The sequence below is a fragment of the Girardinichthys multiradiatus genome, chromosome 12 (genome assembly GCF_021462225.1).
Source record: "Girardinichthys multiradiatus isolate DD_20200921_A chromosome 12, DD_fGirMul_XY1, whole genome shotgun sequence".
NCBI classification, from domain to species: Eukaryota; Metazoa; Chordata; class Actinopteri; order Cyprinodontiformes; family Goodeidae; genus Girardinichthys; species Girardinichthys multiradiatus.
This window is the reverse complement of record NC_061805.1, coordinates 20,595,162-20,623,110: the sequence shown is the minus strand read 5'-3', so window position 1 is coordinate 20,623,110 and position 27,949 is coordinate 20,595,162. Positions and strand designations below refer to the sequence as shown.

The following is a 27,949-nucleotide window of genomic DNA, read 5'->3' as shown; positions in this document are numbered from 1 at the left end:
ATTTTCATTTTGCAGAAGGGATTCTTTTCCCTGCCAGAAGGGCATTTTTTCATTGAACCTGCCCAGAAATTGCCCAGTGATCCTGCAGGGACTCCAGAGCCACACGTCGTCTATCCAAGATTGGTTGTGGAAAATCAGAGAAGAAAACGCAGCCTGGAGTCCAAACAGACTCCCAGCTCTTGTGGAGTTCAAGGTGTGTCCTTAACTGTGTAAATATACAGCTGCAGGTGTGTGTGAAATTTTAAATGAGGTTTCCTTTTGTTGTATTTCCTAAGCTATGTGTTTCATTATTCACACTTTAGATGCTCCAAGTGACTCTCTCCAGGTGGAAAAAGAAAGGGAGGAATGGGAGAGGGAGTACTGGAGGGGGGAGGCCCAGGTTCAGTCCCGTTCGCAGCGCTCAGTCAGCCGAGAGCGATGGGTGGAGACTATGGTGGTGGCTGACTCCAAACTTATTGAATACCATGGCAGCGAGAATGTTGAGTCGTACATCTTCACCATTATGAATATGGTGGAGAACTTTTGTTTTTCTGTTTTAAGTTTTTGATTAATATACGTGTTCTACAAGTCTTGTGTTAAAAATGTTATTTTTTAACACAAAGGATCATTTTTATAGGTTGCTGGGATCTTTCATGATGCCAGTATTGGAAATGCCATCCACGTCATCTTAGTCCGCCTCATTCTGCTACAAGGAGAAGAGGTAATAATAATGCAGTCTCTGTAATTCACAGCATTCACCACGTCTATGGTAATTATGCTTAAAAATCCTTAGAAAATATTTAAATACAGTGTTTCCCCTAGGATTTTGGTCTTAGGGTTGGGGGGGGGGGGGGGGGGGACTTAAATAGGTATGTTCCTCTGCCATAAGTTCAAAACAATATAGTTCATCTCCCGCTGCAATGCACTGGTAACATGTGAACGTCACAGACGTTTAACTAATAATTTAATATGTCACAATTTTCTTGAGGGGGCGGGCGATCATGTTGGTGGGGGGTGAGAGCCCTCCTTAGATAATAGCACAATCTGATTCTGATCTTGAAAACATATTAGTTCTTTATAGTTTAGGTTTTGTGTTTTCTACTGTGATTGCATGTTGCAAACTGGTGCACAAAGATGCTCACAGAGTAGGCAGAGATTTAATCTGTCTTCTTGCTTACCGTACAACATTTTTCTAACTTTGTATTGGATGGATGGACAGATGGATCCTTCATTAGGGGAGCACCACCACTACCCCAAAATCACTGATGTTAATTGGAAACATTTAGATGAACGCTGCTGGGGGGAGCAGAAGGAGAAATAATAGAAATTACTCACTTGAATAAATGATAACTGGACCTTCCATTAATGGAGATACTTTCTTTAATTAAGAAACACTGGTTTAACTTCAATATATTGTTTTGTATTTTCAATAAACAGTCAATGTTGTGTGTATTATTACAACATAAACAAACTAGCACTTGAGAAAGTTAATGAAAATAATTCATATTTAATGAAAAAAATATTTTATTAATCTCTATCCGTGTCAACCGAGGTCTTTTAAAAGTATTGTGAACAATGTGCACATGCAGTCCTGTGGCTTTTCTTGTAACTTAATTGAATTGTAAAATGTCAAAATGATTCCAAAATATGGTGATTTATATCCCAAACACTCCTGTTTGCTGCAGAAAGGATTGAAGATTACTCACCATGCAGATACTACTCTGTCCAGTTTCTGTGCATGGCAGAAAAACCTGAATCCACAGAGTGATACTCACCCAGCTCACCATGATCTGGCTGTTCTGATCACAAGGCAAGTGACACACAAATTTACAATTTAAGTTGATAAGATTATGTATGTTTTCCCCATATGATGTGATGTGGTATGTCTATTAATTATTCACATTTCCCTCCAAAGGAAAGATATCTGCGCTGGAATGAACCAGCCCTGTGAGACTCTGGGTCTTTCTCATCTCTCTGGGATGTGTCAACCCCACCGCAGCTGCAACATCAACGAGGATTCAGGACTGCCTGTGGCCTTCACTGTCGCCCATGAAATGGGCCACAGGTAGTGCATTTTTAATTGCTAAAAATACCTAATAGGAAATCATCACACAAATTTGGGCCATTATGAAGTAAGTACCCATAATTTCTGAACAGTGTTAGTTCGCCAGACATAAAGTTATGGATATCCAAGAGTGTTGCTATGGTGAAAGTAAAGATGTTTATGGAAAAATAGGTGAGAGTGAACTAAGGTGTTGTTGTTTTTTTTTGTTCTTATGTGTGGCATAAAATTGTCTTTAGTTTTATACACTTTTTTCAAAAGGATTTTTCCCTGTCAGGGGGCCAGTTTATTGATAAATATTGTTAGAATGTGTAATATATGAACGAGAGAACAGAGAGGAAGATATCTTTCTCATTAATAAAATTGCCGCAATACGTACAATTTTAGGTAGCAGGACAATAATTATAAATCTGAGCAAACAAAGATCACAATCCTCAAGACTATTCTCAGGCCACTTTTATTTAACATCCATGTAGTTCCCCTTATCCTAAAAATGGAGCACTACAACATATTTGCTAATGTGGTATAACTTATATAACTATGTCACCATTTCACCATAGTCCTCTACAGTCACTGAGCCAGTGTGTCCAATTAGTAGATCGGTCAGAATTCCTCCAGATTAATACAAAAAAGACAGAAGTCATAATTTTAAGTCCCAAAAAAACAAGGTAAGAAATAAACACTCAACTAGACTCAATGATGCTAGACATCAGAGCATGCATAAAACATAGGTCTCATCCTGGACTCATGCCTCAATTTAACAAACTGCAAAAGGTCTATTTCTAAATTTGCCCACTTAAAATGTTAAAAACATTGTGAGAATAAAGGGTGAGAATAAAGGGTTTTATTAAAACAGGACACAAAAACTTGTGCAAGCGTTTAATTTTAAAAGATTAGATTATGGTAATGTGACTATCATGGTCTCACCACCTGCAGCTCACTCACCCAAATACTGCTGCTAGACTCCTGACCAAAAAGGGTCATATTACACCAGTCCTTAAATCACTGCACTGGCTTCCAGTTTGTTGAAGGATGTAATTTAAAATGTTGTTAAATTCCTTTAAGACACTGAATGATCTTGGGTCTAATACATTTAGGAGTTGCTGCTCTCAGATTCAGGGTTGCAGACTTCAGGCGTAAACCATGTAGAGCCCACGGGTGTGCTCACTCAGTGTTTTACCAGGACCAGAATTAAAACATTGACTGGGGAGCATCTCATTTGTATCCTCCTCAGTTTTTGAACCAACACCGTAAAAACCTAATATGTGCAGAAACTGTTGGCTCCTCTAAATTATGACTTGAAACAGTTTTTCGCCATAAAGATTAAATATTTATTAGTTCATTTCCATCATGTGTTAGATTTTTACTAGTTTTAAAATTGCACAAAGATTTCTCTCTTTCAATTAAATGTTTTTGCAGTCCTTGAATGTATTTCTTCTTTTAACTGTAATTGTACTCTCATTGTTTCTTTATTTACCTGTAAATCACCTTAAATTACCCTGTGCATGAATGGTTTTATACATATAAACCGGCTTGCCTTACACAAGCTTCCTGAAAAGACGCACTTTAATTAGATCAGTGGCAGACTGTATTCCTTAAGTAAGCTAAGGTTTAGACTAACAAAGCCTGAGCATACATGCTATTGCATTGTGTATTTATGTCATGTTCATTTGTGATTTAATTCAGTTTTGGGATTCATCATGATGGCCAAGGGAATGACTGTGAGGTGGGAGGAAAACACCCGTTCATCATGTCGAGACAACTGATGTATGACAGTTCACCTCTTACTTGGTCCTCCTGCTCCAAAGAGTACATCACACGTTTCCTTGAGTAAGGCTGAATCAGAACCTTCTTCTGAAACCACTGATTATGAAATGATGACAAGATCTTATTTATTTTCTTTCCATTTTTCTATTAAGGGACAAGTGAATTGTCTGAAGAATGTATTTATGTCTCTTACCAGGACCATAGCATTCCTGGTAGATAACAACGGGATCACCTATTTGCATGAACAGAACAATGATACAAGCCACACAAAGGACATAGTGTATGCTTGACGAAAGCCATGCAACAAAAAACACAGCTTGATAGCAATCAAAGTGGTCTTTTGTTAAATAGAATCCAAGCACAAATATTTTCCATCTTACCTCCCTTATATTGGGACACAAACATAATGAAAGAGCTAACAGATTATTGACACTTGCAATTTTTTACCTTGCCTTGACATGTCTTTTGAAGTGTGTGGAAGAGGAATTAAATAATTCTGATTACATTTTACATTGAACTTTGCTAGCTGCTGCAAAGTCAGATGACAAAGTTCATAATCTAAATTAGTCATTGAATCATTTTTTTATGGAAATGATCATATCTGTATAAATGTATTTTCGGAATACTTAAAGATTATTTTACATTATGCTCAAACAAATATTTTTTAATATTAGTCTAATTGAAATTTGTTTGCTCTGTCTCTCTATATAGTAATTTAGCTTTAGTAAACAGTCTCTCAATAAATGTAAAATAATATTATCCTACATCAATTTCTTCATTGTTTAAAAGCTTTGGGACTAGTTATGGGATTTTAATGAAATGACAACTTTGAATAAAAATAGTATTTACATCAAAACTTAAAAAACAAAAATGTATCCACATTATTCCTAGATCACGTTTACATTGCTGGATTTCTGTTGACATCTTCAGCTGTAAACAAGTACAACTACATAGAAAACCAACTGCTTTACGGGAGCTGCTGCTATTGTACCAGACGTTGCTAACATATTCAATCCTCCAGCAGCCAAGCCAAGAATATGGTGAATAACATTATCCAGCTGTTTTTTTATTTACAACAAATGAGCAACAATAGTTCATAATCTTGCTAAAATAATTGAGCATATTGATTATTACAGTTATAACAGGGCTATCTATATAGTTTATTTGTTATTGATATGTAGAATCAATATAAAGTAGAAAGAATAAACACCGGAAAAATTTTGTAGCAGTTGTTAAATTACTTTTCGCCCAGATAACTTTTTTTGCTGTTTGCTCTTTAAAAAGTACCACAAGTATTACTAGCTGATATTAGCTTGTCAGGCTACCTGCTTGGTAGCAAACCTGCAATCTGAAGCTCTAACTGTAGCTGTAAAACTGTTTTAAATCAATATGAGAATTGAGTAGCTATACTTAGGTCCCACTACATAAATATTTGTGTTTTTCGTGACTGTAAACGTTTCTAAAGAGTCAAATTGGTCTATCTTGTAAATGAGAAAGAAGGCTAGCAGTGTTCTTACTGCAGACTGACCTGCAGTCCACAGCAAAACCATAACTTTTGCCTATCGGAGACTAAAAAGTAAAACCCAAAAGCAAACATTATGAGTGTTTTGTGGGCATGTCAGTAGTCTATGTATGGATGTCCTTTTCTTTTCTCAGACAACAAAACTGACCTCACTTTCGTTTTTGCCTGCCATAGCCGTGGCTGGGGTTTCTGTTTAGATGACCGTCCTTCCAGAAGGGACTTGACCACCCCTCTGGCTCGTCTTGGTGTCCGCTACACCACACATCATCAGTGCCAGCTCCAATATGGTCCGAATGCTACTTTCTGTCCTGAGGTGGATGTAAGTGTCGCTGAAAAATTCTGCAGAAATTAGACCTCACTCACTGATTTTGAATTTGGGCTCTTTATTTCAGAATGTTTGCCAAATTCTTTGGTGTTCGGTGAATGGTTCCTGTCGATCCAAATTGGACTCTCCTATAGATGGTACTCGTTGTGGACCAGACAAGGTAAACACTGCTATAAGCACTGCCATGTCAGGGCTTTATTTTCAGATGTAGGCATTTGTTGGGCTGACAAAAGCATTTTAGCACATCTTCTAAGTGATTTTGAATAATCTCTTTATTATTTTTTCCATACTTAGTGGTGTATTTCTGGACAGTGTGTAGTTGTGGGTAAACTCCCAGAGACCGTGAATGGAGGCTGGGGATCGTGGGGTAAATGGTCCCACTGCTCCAGGACCTGTGGAACAGGAGCTCAGTCTGCAGAGAGGGAATGTAACAATCCCAAGTAATAACTTGCACTTAAACTCCCTTTTTTCCCTTTAATCCTTGGCTGCGTGGTTGATTCAACATGTCCTGTTGTCCAACAGACCAGAATTTGGAGGAAAGTATTGCACTGGAGAAAGGAAGCGTTATCGGACATGTAACACCAAACCTTGTCAGAATAAGAAACCCTCCTTCAGAGAGATGCTCTGCAGCGAGTTTGACACAGTTCTTTATCACAATGAGCTCTATCAGTGGATCCCAGTTGTTAACCCATGTAAGAGATGAAACCCTAAAACATACAGTATTTTTTTTATTTTCTACCACACAACAAAAAGCAATAGTAGATGCAGTTGCTTGTATAAATCAATAGAGGGCAGCATTAACCTTTGAATACCTTCTGCCTTTTAATTGCACTAAAGTTCTGTTGGGTTTTTATGTCGGTTTGTAGATACAAAATGGTTATTATAGTCAGTGTAAATTATACAAAACATATAAAATTTTAAAGCTGTCATCAGATGAGTTACTCATGTCGGCTGTTTACTAGCAGCCAGAAAATAAAGCATGATTATTTTAATTTCAGGTAATCTTGTAATGTTTTAGTCTCTCTGCATTTGTTTGTAATTAAATTTAACCTTTTTTTTTGGCAAAGAACAGATAGAATAAGTGAAAATGGTAAACTTAAACTTTACACAAAAATCTACAGTTATGTATATTAATTTATTGGACAGTTAGATGATATGCCTTATAGTCTATTTTTAAGTGTGGGAAGTGGTGGGTACACAACACAAGGTTATCATTTATATGCATATAGCAATAGATAATAATAACAATTTGTGTGGTATAAAAAAGGCAAAAATAAACTTGATTTATTTTCTTTCACGTTCATCCTCAGTAAATCCCTGTGAACTTCACTGCCGACCAGTTACTGAGAATTTTTCGGAGAAGATGCTCGACGCGGTGACCGATGGGACCCCATGCTTCATGAAGAACAAGTCCAGAAACATCTGTGTTAACGGAGTGTGCAAGGTAGTGTGCCTGGGTAAGAGACCTGTAGAGACTGGGAGGGTTATAGTGGAGCAGGATGATGACACACTGCAGAGTAACTACGCGCAGACAGAGGGAGAAGATCCTCTGTGGAAACTTCCCAGTGCTGTTATTTGTGTGTTTTTGTTTAGGAGGTCGGCTGCGACTTTGGTATTGACTCTAATGCAGTGGAGGATCGTTGTGGAGTCTGTCTGGGCGACAACACAAGCTGTGAGACAGTTTATAGGACGTATAATGAACAAGAAGGTTTTGGTGAGTGCAATAATAATGTGTCTTGCTAAATTATTTATCCCCCTTTAACGTTTTTACATTTTGATACTTTACAACATATTTTTATTAGGATTTAAAATGATAAGCCATACATAGCAGGGCATAATTGTGTAGTCGAAGAAAAATTATACACGGTGTTTTCACAAATAAAAATCTGAATTGCTTTTATGAATCCCCTAATTTATTCTCAGTATAAATGCAGAGGTTCTGTGAAGGTCTCAAAAGTTTGTTAGTCAACATTAGTGAACAAACAGCATCATGAAGACCAAAGAACACAGCAGACAGGTCAGGGAGAATTTTAAACATTTTAACCAATACCCCAAGTTTTGAACATCTGAAAATGGAAGGATTACTCTGAGAGAAGCACCCTGGTATCTCTGGAGGAGCTGAAGAGATCCAGAGCTCAGGTGGGAGTATCTGTCACAGGACAACTGTTAATCTTGCACTCCAAAAATCTGGCCTTTACTGTGAATATGCAAACCGCCTTTGTGAAACATGGGGCAAGCACTATCATGCTGTAGGGATTCATTTCTTCAACAGGAACAGGGAAGTTGATCAGAGGTATTGGGAGGATGGATGGATCTAAATTCATGACAATATAATATGAAAATCCATTAGAAGCTGCAAAAGACTTGAGGCTGGGGTGAAGGGTCACCTTCCAGCAGAACAACTCCAAACAAACGGCCACAGCTACCAATCAGACTGAGCTTGAAGTAAAAGTTGGTCCCACATAGTCATGCAGACCCTTAGAATACAGCCAGAACTACAATGGTATAACATACTTTAGTGATTTTTTTTTTTTTGTAGGTAAACGTTTTGAAAACCATGTATAATTTTCCTTCAACTTCACTATTGTGCACTTTGTTTTGGTCCTTCACTTAAAATCAAAATAGAATACATTCAAGTTTGTAATGGCAACATGGCAAAATGTACTGTATGAACACTTTTGCCAGGCACTGTTTCCAAACATGAAAGTTCATACAATTATGAAATTATTAACACAAAGCAGACAGAATCCCAATGAGAAAAAAGCTTTGATGGGCCTACTAAAAAAAGCATGAAAAAGTGCAAAATTTAAGATCTTTCCAGGGCAGTGTATTAGGATTGTACAGTTGCTCTTTATTGCCATGGCAGCAGCTTCATCCACACACTGCAGCTATTTGTCCAGTTGTGCTCAGATGTAAGTGTGCACGCATGCAGTTTGTCTGCAGGTCCATGTTTGTCTAAAGATACACATCTTTGTCTGGTTTTATTGCACTTGGACAAGTATAACTCACCCGCTAAATCAACACACCGTGAAGACAGATTCATAGTGAAAGAGGCCCTAAAACAATAAAAACTTCCCTCCTTCCCGCCCTTCTCCCTTCGTTCTTTCTTTTGTCTGTGTGTGTGTTTGCTGCACGTTGCATCCCTTCCAGATAACCAGCCCAGATGTGTGAGACTTCAAAAGGCTTGCACTGAGGGCAAGCACCCCCCACCTCCTTTCACAAACACACACCTTCCCACAAACATCATTAAACTGCCTAGACCCGCTTATTTTTGCTTTCGTCCTCCCCCAAACCACCTACCTCCCATCCCCACACAATAAAAAACAGAGACAAGGCAGTGCACCACCACCCCCCATCCCACCCCCATCATGCCGAATAAGCACGCATCCAGTCACACATGCCAGCCACCCCTGCGAGCCAAGCCCACCCGGGTTAGACATCAGAGAGAAGGTGTCTGAAAGTCTGGATGTGAGTGTGGCAGCTGCCATGGTGGGCCATCCCATTACCTCGGTGCAACTCTGATTCCCCTTCCGACTCTCCCAGGGTACGTAGACGTGGGGGTGATACCTGAGGGCGCCCGGGACATTCTGGTGAAGGAAGCTGAGGAGGCAGGTAACTTCCTGGCCCTGAGAAGTGTGGGGTCAGACGAGTACTTCCTCAACGGGAACTTCATCATCCAGTGGAATGGCGAGTATGAGGCGGGTGGGACGACGTTCTATTATGAACGCAGCGGAAACATGGAGAACCTCACAGCCCCTGGACCTACCAATCAGCCAGTCATGCTCCAGGTAGGTTCCTCTTTTCATAGGAATGGATGAGAGTATGATATAGAATATTCTTTGTCACAAAGTGATGGTAGAACATTCTTTCTCAGGTTTTTCTGATAGAGAGCAAAATTCATTGTTCTATCAATTATAACAAGTCAACAATGTCCTGAAGCGTCAAAGTAGCCAAGATTATCACACCACGACCACCTTTCACATTTATCATGATGCTCTTTTCCTGAAATGATGTGTTAATTTTTATTCCCAATGTAATGAGGCACACATTTTCTAAAATGTTAGACTTTTACCTTCTCAGTTCACAGAAAATTTTCATAAAAGTCTTGTTGGTCTTCTAGCTCAGTGGTTCCCAACCTTTTTTGACTTGTGTTACCCCCTGAGCCATTTTGCTATAGCAGTGTTTCCCCTAGGATTTTGGTCTTGTGGGTGGGGGGATTTGACAGAAAACAAAATATTTTACATATGGTCGGGCCCATAGTTTCCTCTGACTGCAGCCTGTTTACTCTGCATATTCGACAGAACATTCCTAATTTATTTATAGTATTTAATTATCAAATTCAGTCTTTTAAAGCCAGGGGGATTATTTCACCTCCAACAGCCAAGCCAGGTTAAAAGCTTTTATTTTGTGGGGACTGGACTTTAGCTGTGTTAGGGGCAGGACAGTTAGCCTTCGCTTTTAAAAACCGCAGATATCCTTGCCTGCCTCCAGGTTTTAGCGGCATGTTTTTATGTCCGCGGCCGGAAGCCAGAGTTCACTTGCGAGCGCACGTAACTCAGTGTATCAGCAGTGAGCGTCGGTGACACAGAGAATGAGAAGTTTGTTTTCGTGCAGCTTTTGCCAAGTTTTTCTATAGAAAGCAAAGTAGCGACGACAGGAATGAAATCGCTCATAACGTGACCTAATAAAATGAATGACATCAACTGTGAAAACGTACTATTACTACCTTGTTGGGGGGCGGAGCTCTTCTCTTGGATAATGGTAGGGGAAACACAGTCAAACGTGTTGGCAACAGTAGAATGTACAATAATTGATTTTTTCAATGAAAATCATTTTTATTTAATGTCTTTAATTGACCATTTAGTTCTTAGGCATTTTATTCTTTACAGCTAAAATTAAACATAAAGGTAACTCCGTTGCCGTGAAAGTGAATAAGTCATCTAAATAAAAACAAATCAACATAAATAATAAACCTGCTTTTGTTATAACAGAACTGAAGACATTTAAACCTAAAAAATCAACACCAGAACACTTAACAAAAATAATGTTCAGGCTCATTATTAGTTTTACTTTGTTTTCATCATTTTAACAAGACACCTGAGATTGCTTGTCCTTGATAACCTTTAATAGATAAGCAGAGTGGAAACAGCTGTTACTTTTCTCTCTCTCTCGATAGCGGAGCATCGTGCAGGTGAACAGCAATGTCACCCCTGCTCTAGTCTTTCCCACCTGTAGTTGTTTTATTGTGCCTTTTTGTTGATAAAAGCTGGGTGTATTTTGCACCTGGGCCCTAATAAAGCATCACACATCCAAGAATTATCCCCACTGAGGGAGGAAAAAGAGTCGGGGGTTCCTCTCTCTGACTGGTTCTGCCGAAAACAACTATTTGAATAAATCGTTCCATCTTTACCGAGTCATTCTTAATATGAGTTACACAGGAGTTAGACAGAGTGAATGTTACAATATGTACCTGTCATCTTGGAAATAAAATATTAAATGTTTCCACGTACCCCCTGCAATCTGCTCACGTACCACTAGGGGTACGGGCACCCCCCGGCTGGGAATCACTGATCTGGATGTTTCAAAACTGTGAGAGAGGTCTTTGTGTTTTTTAATTGGGCAGCATTGTCAACAGGGGTTTCGGATTTTGAACTCCCCCATAGATGCCATTTTTGCCCAGTCTTTCTCATTGTTGAAGTAGGATGAATGTCCGTACCTGAAACAAATAAGGGCCTATAGTGCCTTAGAAGGTGTTTTTGGTTCCTTTGTGACCATATAAATGAGTCGTTAATGAGATCTTAGACTAATTTCGGCAGTCTGGTCACTCTGGTGATGTTTACTAGTGTTGCATGCTCTCTTCATTTGTGGATGATGGCTCTCACTGGTTTGCTGGAGTCCCAAAGACATACAAATAAAATGGCATTTGTAACCCATTCAGGACTGAGGCATTTAAGTAACTTTTTTCATCTGTTCTTGAATTTCTTTAGATAAGCGTGTGATGTGTGCTTTTTGAAACCTTTTAGCCTACTTCATGTTCTTTTTAATGAATTCCTTGATTTTATTGATTATGCAGCAATCAGGCCTGAGTGTGTCTAATAAAGTTGAGTTCATCTTTTCAGAAATGTGGTTAATAACTGTTAATTTGTGATTTAACAAGGGGGGAAATTACTTTTTCACATAGAACCAGGGTGGTTTTAATAGCTATTTTCCCTTAATAAATGAATCATTTGAAAACTGCTTTTTTATTTTCACCTTTTATTTTTCTCCTATTATTATTTGTTTGATGATGTGAAACATATAAGTGGGACAAAAAAGGCAAAAACAGAACTCTGGAAAGGCTGAAATTGGAATACCAGTTGAAAATCCGACAGATAGGAATGTCAAATATGTATTTACATTGTGGTTCTTTTAGTTGCTGTTTCAGGAAATGAATCCAGGTATTAAGTTAGAATACACCATCAAGAAGACCAGAGTTACAGAAAATGAGGTCCCTGAACCTATTTACAGCTGGAGACACGGAGCCTGGACGGACTGCAGCACCACCTGTGGCCTAGGTTCGACTTGTGTTTAAACATCTTGATTTTGCTTTGTTTAACATTTTAAAAAAATCTGAAATGTTGCTGTCCTTAGGAGAGCAGCACCAGCCCGTGCTGTGCTTTGAGGTAGAAGTGGGTGTCGTGGACGAGTCTCTCTGTGACCCAGACAGCCGTCCAGAAGACCGACACCGCAAGTGTAAGAACATGGAATGTCCTGCTAGGTGTGTACTCTCAGACATCCTCACATTTATTTTTTCTACATCAAACTGGAAGCTATTTTACTGTAGATTTTCTTTAACCAAACTTAACCATTTATGTTGCATAATCAAGATTTACTTGAGATTTACCTATCAATACCAACCATGACAGTCTAACAAATCAAAGGTTTATATTGATATACATTTTTTTATAGTTAGGGTATAGAACAAAAGATGAATGACATGTTCTCTTGTTTTTCCCATTTTGAAGACTAAGAGAAGTGGGCCTCTACGTCAACTCAAATTTATACCCCACAGAAATATGAAGTCAGGGATTACTAATTAATAGTTCTTCGACACTGATACACTTAAAAAATAAAGGGCACATGTCATGCTTTTAGATGCTTCCTTTTCACTCTTAAATCATTCAGTTGTGGTCTATATGAAGTGGAGTTGCAATGCTTTAGGCTGACCTTCTTGTTATTGTAGCTCCACAGGGTACACTTTAACTCCTGACCTGAAGTCTTTTTGGTGCTGTCTCTTTAAATGGTAAATGGTCACCCCCCACCACCCCCATTCAAAACAAGCAGAAGGCAATACCCATGGCATCATATCAACACACAATAAATTCATCACTAAAATAATGTTTGTCATTTTAGCGTTTTTCGCAGTTTACCGCTTTGCTGTGTCCATCATTTCCATAGCCAGAAGGAACTGACCCCTAAATCAGATGAAGTCTTACGACAAATTCTTCTTGATACTGATGGAGGTTGCTGAAGAACTCATCCTTGAAGTGCTTTGTGCAGACAAAGAGGGATTTCCCCACTGATATGGGTACATTTCCATGAAAAATACAATTTAACCAGGCCATTCGAAAAGATTTTGATGCTTGGGGACGGTGCAATGAATTGTTTTGGTTAATACACCCAACAACAGAACATTTAGACTTATCCACTTGCAGCTTCGGCATACTTGAGCTTGGACTACAAAATCGCAGTGAGAAATAATAGTGGCGGATATGCAAAATTGGTCAGTCGGAAGTCCATGACCTTGTTTAGCAGTTTTGTAGCATATACTGAGACTTAACTGTTGAAAAAACGTAATAGAGATGAGGGAAAAGTGAACGGATTAAAAAATATGACCCAAACAAAATATAAAGATACCTACGCAGCACCTGGAGAGACTGATTTTAACTTTTCTGTATTCTTTCAGACTCCAAGTACACAACAAAATGTATTTAAGGGCTAAAAATTTGGATTTTGCATGACATGTCCCTTTTAAATATACATAAAAAAAATGTTTCGGTCACATTTGTTTCATACTGTCAGGAAAAGCTCTAGAAGTGGACCCAACTGCAGACAGGCAGGCAGGGGCAGAATGGTAAATGGAAAATGGAAAAAAAAAAAAATGAAATGAAAACTTACATCTGGGCATGAGATAAAAGCAGGCATAAATATGACCAGGCATGGCATGAACAAACAGTATTCTCCAGCGAGGAGTGAACAAATGTTTTCACAATTTTTTCTTCTCTTCACTAGCTTCCAGTACAATTTAGAATAGACTTTAAGTTCCTGCTGTTTGTTTTCAAGACCATCAATGGCTTTGCTCCAGCTTACTTGCCTGAGCTTTTAACTGTTTACCTATTTGTCAGGACTTTGCGCTGATCTGAGTATATAACACTACACGTCCCGAGGACAAGATATAAAAAATGGGGGGATCGTTTGTTTGCTGTTTTTGGTTTCTATATAATTACTATTAGGAATATAAGTATATAGTAGCAATATTACAATGTACCGGGAAGCTTTATAAAAATATTCTGATATTTAAAGCACAAGTTTCTATCACTAATATTCCATTGTTTGAGGTTATCCCTTCTATTAATTTATTTAATTATTAAATAACCTGATAAGTCACAGCTCTTTTTGCATCCAAAAAGGGCACTGCACATTACTGACTGCATGGTTATGGCTGTCTGTGCAAAGAAGGACGTCATAAACCTTACTTGTCCGTGGCCATTTTCTAAAAAGACAGTTTTATCTCTGTATCATTGTCAAGAATATTGTTGCTTACCTTGTTCTTCTCTTCTCCTCTGGCTCTTAGGTGGTGGGTTGGTGGTTGGCAGCAGTGTACAGAAACTTGTGGATCAGAAGGATTAAGGAAGAGGACCGTTCTTTGTGTACGGACTGTTTCAGGGGAGGAGAGGGTACTCCACCCTGTGGAATGTAAGCATCTGCTTAAACCAAAACCTGTGGTGCCATGCAACAGAGATGTGCCATGTGGGCAGGAATGGGATGTTGGCAACTGGGAAGAGGTAAGCCTTTTATAAGGGTAACTTGTTTTTTGCTAGGTAGCAGCTTGTCTCAGTTTTACCAATAAAAGAATTTCATTGCAAGTGCTGTGCTTTTAGTGCCCTGTCACATGTGGAGGAGGCGTGCGCTCACGCACCGTGATGTGCACATTGGCACCAAAGAAGACATGTGACCCCTCGACCAAACCCAGGTCCAAATCACTGTGTGCTTTGCAGAGCTGCCCAAACTCAAATCTTCACAGACGACCAGGGATTCCCCCTCTGTACCGCCACATTTACACAAATAAAACTCACCCTACTAAACATCCTGGCTCATCACCATTAGCACCTATAAGCTCCACAGCTGCACCTACAGCAACCACCAAAGAAACTACAACTAGTACCACAAAATCCACTTTAAGTCCTGAAGCTACAGTTATTGAAATTATAGACTCAGAAGATGAAGAATTTAGCGTTTTGGTAAAGAAAAATAAGGAAGCAAAAAGGAAAATTTATCCTAATAAATCAAGTTCAGTTAATAAAGAAATGAAAATAAGTGTTAAAGAGGAGGAAAATGTTGACATAGAGGAGGGAAGCACTGAGGATAGGGTGCTCTACTCTCCAGGATATGATTATATTGTGGAGGACAAGACGAAAGAAGAAGAGAAGATTATTGACCTGGACCTTTTCACCACGGTGACATCTCTACCAAGTCTTCTTCAGAGAACCACACCAAAACCACAAGCACGTCCACTTATCAAACATATAACTACAGATCCACCTACAACTGCTTCGCCATTCTCTCTTACCAGTACTGACACATGTGCAAGGGCAACCCGCCACTTACCCAACATCAACACCACCTCAGATGTCAAACCATACCGCCCATGGACACAACAGGTTCCTCTAACCACTCCCATGTATAAGTCTGGCTCTGTCCTATTAAAAACTGTCATCAAAAGAAAGCAAGTTCCTGCAAAAACTGTGAGAAAACCATCCATTACTGCAGCTTCACCTCATGTACCATTTACTGACTTGAAAACGTCCCCTGCAACAACCAACAAAAACTCTCCCACTCCTCGTCCTAAGAAATCTTCTTCCAGGTCCAAAGGAAGCCACTTCAAGAGCCAAAACCAGGAACCAAGAAGTCCGCAAAGTAGTTCCACCAGTGACCAAAGCAACCTGATGGCCAGAGAACCAGTTAGTATGGATGTGTACTGGGTTGTTGGAAACTGGAGCGAGGTGTGTAAAGATATTTTTCAAACTTTCTGCCTTACTCTGTAAAACATCACACCAGTAAACCATTCACATTAGAGATATTTCCATTATGATACCCTGAACCTTTATCCAGTGGAACCTAACTACCCTGAACCATCATTCACTGGAGAATTTAGGCTTCTCCCTCTGCCTCTGCAGATAGCCGAAGCAGAAGTCATGGATTTAAAATCTATACAGTTTAAATGAACAAAAAATAAAAATTGTAGAGAACTGGGATGAGTGAAAATTAATGCTTAGAAAATTCAACCAGTTCATAAACCTTAGCGTCCGAAATTTTCCATGATAAATTTCTACCCTGTTAATGTTTTTGCCCTGGTAGATGCATTGGAAACACAGTTTAAGCGCACTGTTTTTTCACTACCAAACTGCCACCAAACAATTACCATAGTTAATGGAAATTGTCCAAAAGTTGAATTCTGAGTACTTTCTAGAGTAAAGACTAAAATTTGACTGCCTTTTTTTGTCACCAGGTAATATGTGATCCATCCATCTGTTGTCTACTCCCATATTTCTGTGTTTGCACAGTTGCTGGGGGGGGGATAGCCAGCTGGCAGCTGGCTATTTCCAGCTGCCAGCTGGACGAGAGACAGGGTACAATCAGGAGAGGTTGCAAGTCCATCACAGAGACACACAGGACAAATGACCATGCACAGAAACACACACATGCAACTTAGAACAATTTCAAGAGACCATCTATCCATCCATTTTCTATATCTGGTGCCTATTTCCAGCAGTCTATGGGCGAGAGGCGAACTACACCTTGGACAGGTTGCAAGTCCATCGCAGGGCAACACAGAGACACACAGGACCATGCACACACACATTCACACCTAAGGGCAATTTACAGAGACACGTTAACCTAACGGTCATATTTTTGGACTGTGGGAGGAAGCCGGAGTACCCAGAGAGAACCCACGCATGCACAGGGAGAACATCCAAACTTCATGCAGAAAGACCCCCGGTCTGGAGTCAAACCCAGGACCTTCTTGCTGCTAGGCAACAGTGCTACCAACTGCGCCACCGTGCAGCCCTTAAAAAGACCAATTAGACTAATTACAAATATTTTTGGACTGTAGGAGAAAGCCAAAGTACAAAAGAGAACACATGCGTGCATGGGGAGAACATGCAAAATCCATGCAGAAAAAAGCTTAAAAGATTAGAACTCAGGACCTTCCTACTGCTGCTAACAAAATGCCACCATCCACCCAGTGACATTGTAATGATGGAAAATAACCCTATTTTAATCTATCCATCAGTGTAGACTCATGTATTAAAATGGCTCTTATAGAAGAATTAATGAATTAATTAAAGCTTTACTATTAAACAAGCAATAAAATAAAGCCCAAAACAATAATGTGACAAAGCACCATATCTGACAAGCTTGGTTTGTGGGCCACACCAACATATAATGACAGTTCAGTTAAATCTACAATTTATATACAGTCTGTGTTTATGTTGTGTATTAGTTATAGACTAAAAAGAAGTATGACTAAAGATCTTATATGGTTCTTCTAAAATGTATGATTAATGTCACTGAACCTATTTGTATTGCTGTTATATAATATCAGCCGATTAAACTTCAATAGTATTTTTTAAGATGATGCTCATTTCTGTCCAGTGTTCAACAACTTGTGGGATTGGAGCTTTATGGAGAACAGTGATGTGCAGTTCAGAGAATGATGAGGACTGTGCCAACATAAAGAGACCTGAACCCGCACGAACATGCCACCTGCAGCCATGCGCTACCTGGCAAACTGGCAGCTGGAGCAAGGTCAACAACTTTCGAAATGAAGCAACTGATAGTCAGATAGTTTACTTGTTAATTACAAATAATACTAGAGTATGTTAATTATCAATTAAATATTATCTGTCACTAGAATAAAAATGCCTTTTTTCTGTTGTAAATCTTTATTTATATCATTTGTGTTTGGAGCATTTATTGGGTTGTTATTTTCTCCACAGTGTCCAGAAAACTGTGGGTTGGTGAGAAGGAGGCACCGTGATGTCCAGTGTGTTGATTCTCAAAGTAAACGTCCCCTCAGACCTTTCCACTGTCAGACTGTGTCCAGCAGACCCCTAAGCACCCTGGTTTGCCCCCACAAGCCCTGTATGAACTGGACCGTGTCACCCTGGGGACTGGTAGGACACACATGCATTCAAATAATCACTTTACTGTCATGATTTCCAGATGTTTGGGTTTTAATTTTCTTTTGTGCATATCTTTTGATCATTTCCTTGTGTCCTTATTCAGCTAATTTTTCAGCATTTATTGTTTTTGTCACATCTTGTTTTATTAGTCCAGGCGTTTTATTGTTTAGCACCTTAGTTTTGCTTTTCTTTTTTTTAATTAAAATCTTCAAATCACAATGCTGCTCCTGCCTGCCTGTCAGCCTTTGGGGCCATCTCCAAGAGCCTTCATTACATTTACGTGTTATTGAAGATAAGAGTGCATACTATTTTCTTATGCGAATAGACTTTTCATTTACATTTATTTTGATGTTAAAATATCCATCCAAATGATTTTTTGTTCTCAAATAACCTAGAGTTAAGAGTTTCTTGCATGAATGTTGTCCCTTTGATATCATTAGAACAGTGTTCATTTTAAATATTTCATACCCCTTGAACTGTTTGACATTTTGTACATTACATCCACAAACTGTAATGGGTCATACTGGAATTTTACATTTTAAATCAACACAAAGTAGCACAAAATTGTGAAGGGAGAGGACAATTGTATGTAGTTTCAGAATGTACAGTTTTACAACTTCAAATCTGAAAAATGGCCTGTGTATACATGTGGACCCCTGTACTCTGATACCCCTAAATAAAATCCAGTACAACCTACTGCCTTTAGTGTTCACTAATTAGTAAATAGGGTTCTCCAATGTGTAATTTAATCTTAGTGTAATCAGACCTAAGAGTTTGGTTGGAGAACATTATAGAACAAACAGCATTATGAAGAACAAGGAATACCTCAGATATGTTAGGAGTAAAGTTGTGACTCTTGTAAAGATATTTTGATGCAGGGCTAGGTTATAAATCAATATTGGAAGCCTTAAACACCTCCTGGAAAACTGTTCACTCTGTCATCTGAAAAGTATGTCACTACTGCAGACCTACGAAGACGTGGCTTTCAATCTTAACTGACAGGTCAGACAGAGAGCAGTTCTTAGAGAAGCAGCCAAGAGGACCTTGGTAACTGCAGAGATCCATAGCTCAGGGATAATCTGTCAACAGGACAACAATTAGCCAAATATGCCACAAATCTAGCCTTATATGTTCTCAGTTCAGCATTTGTTAAAAGAAAGCAATAAGAAGTACTTTTAGCAACCTAAAAAAACAACATCCCCACAGTGAATTATGGTGCCGACAGCAGGGAAACCAGCAGGGACAGGGAAACTGATCCGAGTTGATGGGAAGATTGATGGAGCTATGAACAGGGTAATCCTTAAACAAAACCTGATAGAGGCTGCAAAAGACTTGAAACTGGGACTGAAGTTCACATTTCAGATGTACAACACACCACCACAAACGTGCAGACAGAGCTACAATACAATGATTTAGATCAGGGGTTCCCACACATTTCAGCCTGTGACCCTCAAAATAATAGTCCCAGAGACTGGTGACCTCCTAAATATACATATGATTTTTACACTCTATATTTATTTATAATATGTAAAGTGAAATTATTATATGTACTGAATTTTTAAATGATTTTTTTTTTAAATGACATTTGATTATTTAATTTCATCATATATTATTTAATTATTTAATAGGCCATTTTATGGTACATTTATTTATTTCATGCGACATTCTCGTTTATTTAATTTCATTATAAATTTATTTATTTAATTTTTCCCTTCTGGCCCTTCATATTCCTCAGCAGTCATATCATGATGATTCTGAAAATCATCTCACAACTCCCCACTTGGTGTCTTTACCCCCACTTTGGGAATCCCTGGTTTAGATCATAGCATATCCATGTGTTACAGTCAATACTTTTGCAAGGCGCTGTAAATGAGCAAGGTGGCTGTTTGGAGAAACTATTTTGTTGCAATCTAAAAATAATGCAGTGATGACTTAAAAAAATCTTCATTGTCCACAGTGCTCTGGCAGCTGTGGTGAAGGCATCAGGCAGCGACTGGTGTACTGCCCTGAACCTCATCGTTGCAGCACCACTTTCAGGCCAAACAACACAGAACTGTGCAGTTTAAAGACTTGCAATCGCTGGGAAGCTGAGGACTGGGGGAAAGTCAGTCTCAGTCTGCTTACACAAAATAAAAGTTTTAAATGTTTGAATTTTTCTAACGTATTATTCTTATTCCTAGTGCTCTGTGAGCTGTGGTGAGGGTCAACAGCAGCGTGCAGTCAGCTGTGTGAGCGGGAATTTGGCCATTGTGCCAAACCGCTTCTGTGAGAGCTCTAAACCAGAAACACTCAGGAAATGCAACATGCAGGAATGCAAGAAAAACCCAGGTGTGTATGCATCAGTCTGTTTCTGTGATCCTCTGGTGGGAAAAAAGGTTGATCTGAAAGCAGATTCTGTGCCCACACAGATATGCATGCACGCATACACTCCTCGAGTTCACATTGTGAATGCAACAATTCTCCAAAGCAGAATTTTAGTGGCATGCTTTGTTTAATACTTTAGGTCTAAGTATTAATAGTGTGTACTTATTTATGTTGCATCAACTGTGCTGTAAACTAATAAAGCAAGATGAGTTCAAGTTAGAGTTTGGGTTCAGGTGAAGAGTGGGTGAAGTTATGACTTATGTAAATGTATACTTTCACAGAAGACTTGGAGGCACAATTGTTTAATCAGCTTCTTGAGTTCTTAGTGGTTTATTCATGTTTGTTAATTATTACAGATTTACTGAGAAATCTGCTGACCAGAACTGGCCTTTTTTTAGCTTGTTCAGGCCTAACCACAGACCGGCCAGTAGTGAACTCAAAAATACAACCTTTGTGAAGTGCCTTGAGACGATATGTGTTGTGAATTGGCGCTATATAAATAAAACTGAATTTAATTTAATTTTTCTAATTGGTGAAATCACCACAACTTAGCGTTCTCTAATTGTGCTGACAACTTTATATTTCAGAACGTCAAACAAATTTTAATACCAGACAAAACATAAGTAAATACGAAATGCAGTTTTCAAATGATTGCAATGACTGCAAACCTGCTTTGTGATAAATGGCAAGAAGTTTGCAGCTTTTCTTAACTTGCAGTTGTTTAACTATCTGTAGCATTTTTCCTTTGCAACTGTTTTGTAACTTGCAGTTGGTTTTTGTGTTTGTGTGTTTGCATCATTTATGTGTTTACATCGTGTTTTGTGTTTGCAGCTCATTTAACCATTTGCTGTGCGTTTGCACCTGTCGGCCACCCTACACTTCAGCTTAAAATCACAAACTGTTGGCTGGAAGTTCTCCTTCAGTATTTTCTTGTAGAAAGCAAACTTCATGATTCCAGTTTTACAAAAAATCCTAAAGCAGCAAAGCAGCCCTGGACCCTCAACATAGCTTCCAAAAATTTTGGACTTTTTTCATTGTCAGTCCACAGAATCATTCCCCAAAACCCTTGGGGATCATCAGCATATTGTTTGGCAAATCTGAAAACTATTTATTCAGACTATCTTTGTTTGATATTAAAATTAGTTTGATTTGAAACAGTGAGGTGTGACCAGAAAGTACCAACAGAAAAAATCTGTAAGAGGGAAAACAGCAATATAATTGCACTTGTATATTTATAATAAACTACTGAGTATTTATGTCTTACAATCTACAATACTGCTAGCCAAAAACGATTTACTACAGTAATATCAGCACCTGATGTCTTTGGCCAATAGGCCCAAAGCTTAAAATTAAAACAAGTTAAAAAGGGCAGAAATTTGGAACAACAATGTTTTGTGCCAATAAGCAAGGGTGACCTACATGAATGGTCAGTTGAATCTCCAAATGAGCCTAAATAACAAAATGTCTGGATGTATTTTAAATAGTTAATCTTGACTTCCAAAATAGGTTTTCAGATGACTTGGAAACATCTGACAAATAAGACGTATTGACCCCATCGTGCAGTTATATTTCTTACCTTATGTCAGGTTAAATGTGTTAATTTATTGGACATCAAGTTGTGTTTTGGTTTCTGTCTGTTCAGTTTGCAGAAAAAACACCATGTCCTCCCGCTTCTGTGACAAGCTGAAGCTGCTGGGTCGCTGTGTGCTCAGGTCGGTCCAGAGACAATGTTGCTTCACCTGCAGGGGTCTACCAAGACTGGACCCATCCTGACTGCAAGACTATCTACCTTATGTTCATAAATTACTGGTACGAAACAACAGCCATCCAGAGACTGAGAAACCAAAGTGCTAATGGAAACTGTAGCAGGCCAAACTTAATCATCATCAGCATTGGTCAACTGTATTTGTTTTATTTTATTTTTTTCTTTCATGTGTTTGGTACATGTTAACCTACTTTAGTAAAATGTTTGGTCAAAACTAGGTCATTTCTTTCATTTAAAATAGAAAACAAGTTGATATTAGCTGGTTAATGAGTCAGGCTATCTGGTCAGGTACACAGAAACAGAAAGGCTACTCATAGCTGGTCAGCTGTAGTTTTAAAACTGCAATACTTAATAAAAGTAGCCCCGTTCTTTCCTGGAAGGAGTACAGAAAATGCCCACATTCACATTGAAAGCGTATGGTTTTAAAAATGATTAAGCCTTAGACAGAATCAAAGCTTTATCAGGGGTAATCAATTTAAAGACAGGTATTTTGCAGGGTGGTAGCTGTGCACGGCTGGTGAGTACGCTACATCACAGTGCTTATTCTCTGTAGAGTGATCGGTGGTCCTCTTTTAGTAACTTGGCATCTTTCTCTGTGTCCATGTACGCAAGTCTCTTCGACTAGGCATGCACCCCTGTTCATACTATTTTAAGCTTAGCTGAACAACTGCGTTCCGCTAAGTTTTCACTAAAGACTCGTAGGGGCGGTAAAGAGCTGGTTTATACACTGCCTACTCAGGGGAGAAGAAGAAAGACAGAACCAAGACGAAAGTACAAGGTGATGTCTCACCACAATATCATTGCAGTTTTTGTGTTTACCTAAAAGGTAAATTATGCACACTGAGAAAACAACAGCTTTCTAATCACTACATGTCTTCTTCTTTTTTTCCTCATAATCTGACTTGTTTTTTTCATCTGCTGTGTTTGGCGCCACCCTCTGATGAAAATTGTATCACTTAGTATAAAGCAATAATATCCAAAACACTCAAATTTATCTTTTGTGCTTTTCTTGGGAAAAGTGTGGTAGCCTTGCAGCCAGCTGAGCAGTGGTGTGCAGAAACCGTTACATTACATTATGCGCCATGCAGCCATAATAAATCTGTGGTCACTCTAGCACTTTCTCTGGCCTTTCGTTAAAAGGACTCCAAACTACAGAAATAATATTTGGAGTATTATAAACAGTAACTTTTTATTACCTTAAATGACTTAATACAGACAACAGGCTTTATGTACCAGAACAAGTAATTCTGGATCAAAGGTGCTTTTATAGCTTAATAAAGGTGCTATTAAAATGAAACTGCTGATGATTCGCAGCTAATCCTTCATGTTTTTTTTTTTGGTTTTTTTAATGAACTAGTAAAAACAGAATGTTTTTCTGTCATTTAAAGCATTATTTGGCTAGTCAACTTCAATATTTTGTTAAAACTTTGTTGATTTTGTTCTTTTTGAATTTTGTTTTTTTGTTTTTTTCCCAGAGCAAGCACAGTGTGTTTATGTACAGCTCGTTATAGGTCTTTTGTTTTTTTCATATTGTCAAAGGTTAATAAATCAGCTGCAGAATGTTCACCACTCTGCAGTCAGCCTTGTTGTGCTCCTTTGAAAATAAAGAAGAGGCGTTGCAGGTCATCCCTCTCAGGTCACTCTAAAGATGGCCTTTGTGTTTGTGTGAAATAGTTTACCAAGTTTTACATCATCAGTTCATTTACTTCTCGTGCGTTTACTACAAGTTGTGAGTGGAGGAGGCTTGGACAAATGTGAAGAGAAGGGAGGTAGTATGTGTTTTGCTTGTCCTCACTGGTAGATGTGATGAAAATTAGGTTTAATATAAAACATTTTTGTAAATGATACATGAAATAAATTTCTTAAAAGAATTGTATTAGTTGTGTTCTGCTTTTCATGATTTCAGTTTGTTCAGCCAAGCATTTTTATATAATATGCTGCTTAAATTCTGACCAATGTACAAGTATAAATATTCATAAAAATATCCATTTCTCACTAATCTTGCCTAATTATTTTCATCACGGTCTTTTGTTTAGTGGTTTCAATGTTTTTTTACATCTGTAAAGTCATCAGAATGCCGCTGCTGCATGTGTAACACCTGAATCAGCAGCTCAGTTTCAGGGATCATATTCAGCTGGCCCAGATTTCCCCGGGTTCGTCTGTGCCAGATAACTTGACACGAAAGGACCTTGTCTTGCTCCATGCTCCGAACTGCGGTCATTCAAGCCAGAGACCAAGAGTTAGTCAGCACTAATGGAAGGAGTAACACGATACTGGGTCAAAGGAGAGCGTCTTGCCTTAAAAGGAACTGGTGTGTGTGCAGGATGTGTCTGCATATTGTCAAGATGAAGCAAACACCATCCAACTATATTACCTATGCCGATATCTTTGTGTTTCATTAAGAAAGTATTCTGGATGACAAATAAAAACGTTTTTCAAAAGGAGAGGGTTTTGAAAAAGTTTGGTTTTTTTCACTCAAATTAATGCATTTGACTGGAAAAGCCACATTTGAGCTGTTTTATAAGCAACTGTGAGCTTGTTCTCCCCAAAGCCCCAAATGGTCATAAAATGACTCCTAAAAGCTGGGGCAGCACAGGTTCAGCACTGAAGTCAAACTGTTGCGGTTTTTGGATTACACAGCACAAAAGTATATTTTATTAGTTGTAGCTTTTCCAAAAACATCTCCTGTATGTTGCCCCTTCAAAGTGGCAATGAGGCAATAAGCGTTGATTATAGGTTTCTTTGAAGGGTGATCAGAAAAATCTAACGATGTGTGGACATTGCCTTTCCTGGGTAATACTAATTTCCAGTTGTCTTTAAAGTCTGACCTGCCAATTAGGATTTTGACTGATCAAATTTTTTTATCAGTAACCCCTAAAAGATAAAAAAGTGCATATTCATTGACAAAGGTAGTATCATAAGTGCGTTATACATGCTGTGTGTTGATGTGTTTTTAGATCAGAAATGCTCGTAGTTTTGATACACGTTTAGATTTTTCAACATGCTTGCTTTTATGAGGATGATCTGGTTGCTTTAAAAGGGAGTGGTACTTGAAAGCTTTTTTTCCTCCGTCAACCGGTGCTAGCCACTTGGTGCTTTGTGGGGTGAAGTTATGTTCTCCAGTAAAGGCCCCCTCAATTTGTTATTCCATCTGGAAAAATTAATGTCCTGAAAAGAAAATCTAAATGCTACCACAAGTCATATGTCATTCCAAAATCAAAGGATCCTGAGTCTTACCTCTAACATCCAGCAACAACTTAGCCCATCGTTCCTAGAATAATTTAGTACTTTCCAAGCTTAATAGAGCACTGTGTCACGAGATAGAAGTCATGACTGAGAGGTTCAGGAATCAAAACACTGAAACTTTGGGTCAATTGCCCGAAAACCTGCCACATCTTAATACCAGAATTTGTGGTCTGTCGAATTTGTTTCCGACTACAGGCATTGACAAATCAAGAATGGGTCACCGGTCAGTAGTTATCCCTGAATCATATCCTAACAACATCAATCAATCATGCCTAAAGTGTCAGGGTAGATTGCAGATGTCTTGAAAAAGCAGGTTCAAAAATGTAAATATTGATGTTTTACATAAAGTTGAAGTATTTCACGAGAAAAGGCTTTGAAAGTCATCATTAAATGTTTATTTTTGGACAATAAGCACTGGTGTCATAAAACAGAATTTGAAGAGATTTTAAATATGATGTGCACATTTGTATGCTGTGAGAAGTAATGTACAACAAGGTACCTTCTGGCAAATTATGGTGATTTTTGATGATCATAAGATTTTTTTATTTTTTTATTCTATTCAAAATAAAATTACTATTATTATTTATACTATTTCAGTAATAATACATTTTTCCTGGTCAGTTGATTGCTGTCTACTTTTGGTTAATCGAGGGGATTAAATATCTGACAATTATATATTTTTTCTCATTTTTTATCCCAAAAACCAAGTGCCCTGCATCTATATTATTTTAAACATCCCAGTTATAACTCAATAGAATTACAGTTCTTTATTAAGAAACAGAGCAGCATTTCTATCAGTGCTCCCCAATTAAGGGAAGAGTTTGATCAGAAAACATCCTGCACAGTTGCCTCTTATTGTGCTGAGCACCACTGTTGATCCAGTGCTTTGATCAGTAAGTAAATTCCTCTGCTCTCCTGAAACTGACACTCTGTAGTGCAGGATGATATAAGTGCCTTTTCAGGATGGGGAAGATAACATGACCAAAGGTCGAATGATCACCTTAAGCAGGATGCAGCAACCTCATATTTTAGGTTACCAGACACCAACAATGCAACAGCCAAGAACACATTAAATATTTACACTAGATGACAAGGAGAAAAACAAGGCCTTCGGTTTGAGTAAAGTGCATGTTTGGAAGTTGTTACATTAGTGCATGTAGTAACATTTTTTTAGTTCCTAATGAAAATTTTTAATTTTGTTAATTCTATCTGGCTCTACCTAGCAGATTCCAGTATAAATGGAGATTTGCTCAAGGAAGTTAGCAGTGAAACGTCATCCGTACACCAACTGGCTGTATTTTGGAGCAACAAGTCAGGTCTAGTGTCTTTCATCTGGACTCCATCAGGTTTTGTGTCCCCAGGCGGGCAAACTGGCATCACTGTACCAAGGTTGTTTCATTATTAAAGCCTCAGCCTCGTCTGACCCAGCACACACAGATCGGGCCCCAGGGAACTCACAGAGACACACAGATGGTTCCCATAGGTCAGTTTGGTTGTTTGTCAGGTTTTGCGTTTGATTCCCTCATAGACCACATATGGATTTGAGCTTAAGTATTCCAGAGTGAGGTGCTTTGCTCGCTGTATAACATCTGCCTAATGATAGTGTATCAAAAGAGAGTGGCCAATATACTCACAATGAGGCCATGTTAAATCAAAGACACATGAGAAAGCTAAATAAGGTGAATTTGCACAGTTATATTGGTAGTGTGATATGGAACATTAAGCAGAGAGAACAGAAACCTTTTCTCCAACAAAACGGTTTTAATTCATGAAAAATCAATCTGAAACTTATGTCGTTGTGGCCTTAACATGTTACACATATACAGGAATTTAATATTTTACATGAAATTCTATATAAAATACATTTCTTGTTAAATACCGCGTTTCAGAAACAGGCTTATATTTCCAAGTTTTCTAGTATTGGTGAATACTAAACAGGTGGATTGCAGTATTCATTTTCCTGCATTTTTTCAAAATGTGTTACAATACTACCACAACTTTCAGTATATTTCACTGGTATTTTAGGTTAAGTAGCTCATATTTGTTAAGTGGAATGAAAATGGATGAACATAGAATGAACATGGATTTTTACATACATTTTTACATAAAAATTGTAAGTGTGGCTTAGATTTGTATTCAGCCCTCCTGTATCAATACAATTGCATCATCTTTCTCTGAAATTACAGCCGCAAATCTCTTGCACATGTAAAGACTGACATTTTGCTCACCGTACCAGCAAAATGCTTGCTGGAACAACCCTGCCCAATATTCGTTTGGAGCCTTTCTTCCAGGGTTGCTCTGTATTTAGCTCCATTAAAGCTCCAAGCTCTGGTCTCCACTTTGGTTCCGCAAAACCCAGAAAAAACGATCAAGACAAACTTGTCTTTAAACGTCTCCATAAAAGGTCTCTTCCTGACCTGTCTACTGTTCCTTGGTTTTCATGATGCCGTTTGTTCACTAATGCTCTCTAAAT

At 38.5% G+C, this 27,949-nt stretch overlaps 1 protein-coding gene across 2 annotated transcripts in view; it reads left to right on the top strand.

Moving 5' to 3' along the window:
* Nucleotides 1–23,596, top strand: part of adamts12 (ADAM metallopeptidase with thrombospondin type 1 motif, 12) — a 38,092-nt gene extending 14,496 nt beyond the window's left edge. Inside the window, exons 3-25 of one of the 2 annotated variants that reach the window (XM_047382170.1) lie at nucleotides 16–193; nucleotides 303–511; nucleotides 617–700; nucleotides 1,665–1,789; nucleotides 1,895–2,044; nucleotides 3,728–3,871; nucleotides 5,505–5,649; nucleotides 5,723–5,815; nucleotides 5,950–6,095; nucleotides 6,178–6,347; nucleotides 6,966–7,099; nucleotides 7,249–7,369; nucleotides 9,199–9,443; nucleotides 12,068–12,209; nucleotides 12,286–12,412; nucleotides 14,489–14,699; nucleotides 14,796–15,659; nucleotides 15,765–15,917; nucleotides 17,572–17,724; nucleotides 17,916–18,092; nucleotides 20,059–20,205; nucleotides 20,282–20,429; nucleotides 22,108–23,596. In XM_047382170.1, coding sequence (XP_047238126.1) covers nucleotides 16–193; nucleotides 303–511; nucleotides 617–700; nucleotides 1,665–1,789; nucleotides 1,895–2,044; nucleotides 3,728–3,871; nucleotides 5,505–5,649; nucleotides 5,723–5,815; nucleotides 5,950–6,095; nucleotides 6,178–6,347; nucleotides 6,966–7,099; nucleotides 7,249–7,369; nucleotides 9,199–9,443; nucleotides 12,068–12,209; nucleotides 12,286–12,412; nucleotides 14,489–14,699; nucleotides 14,796–15,659; nucleotides 15,765–15,917; nucleotides 17,572–17,724; nucleotides 17,916–18,092; nucleotides 20,059–20,205; nucleotides 20,282–20,429; nucleotides 22,108–22,238 — 4,197 coding nt within the window. In that variant the 3' untranslated portion in view covers nucleotides 22,239–23,596. Of the gene's footprint in view, nucleotides 1–15; nucleotides 194–302; nucleotides 512–616; nucleotides 701–1,664; nucleotides 1,790–1,894; nucleotides 2,045–3,727; nucleotides 3,872–5,504; nucleotides 5,650–5,722; nucleotides 5,816–5,949; nucleotides 6,096–6,177; nucleotides 6,348–6,965; nucleotides 7,100–7,248; nucleotides 7,370–9,198; nucleotides 9,444–12,067; nucleotides 12,210–12,285; nucleotides 12,413–14,488; nucleotides 14,700–14,795; nucleotides 15,918–17,571; nucleotides 17,725–17,915; nucleotides 18,093–20,058; nucleotides 20,206–20,281; nucleotides 20,430–22,107 lie in introns of both variants that reach the window. The other variant, XM_047382169.1, reaches the window with a different exon arrangement.
* The last annotated feature ends 4,353 nt before the right edge of the window (nucleotides 23,597–27,949 follow it).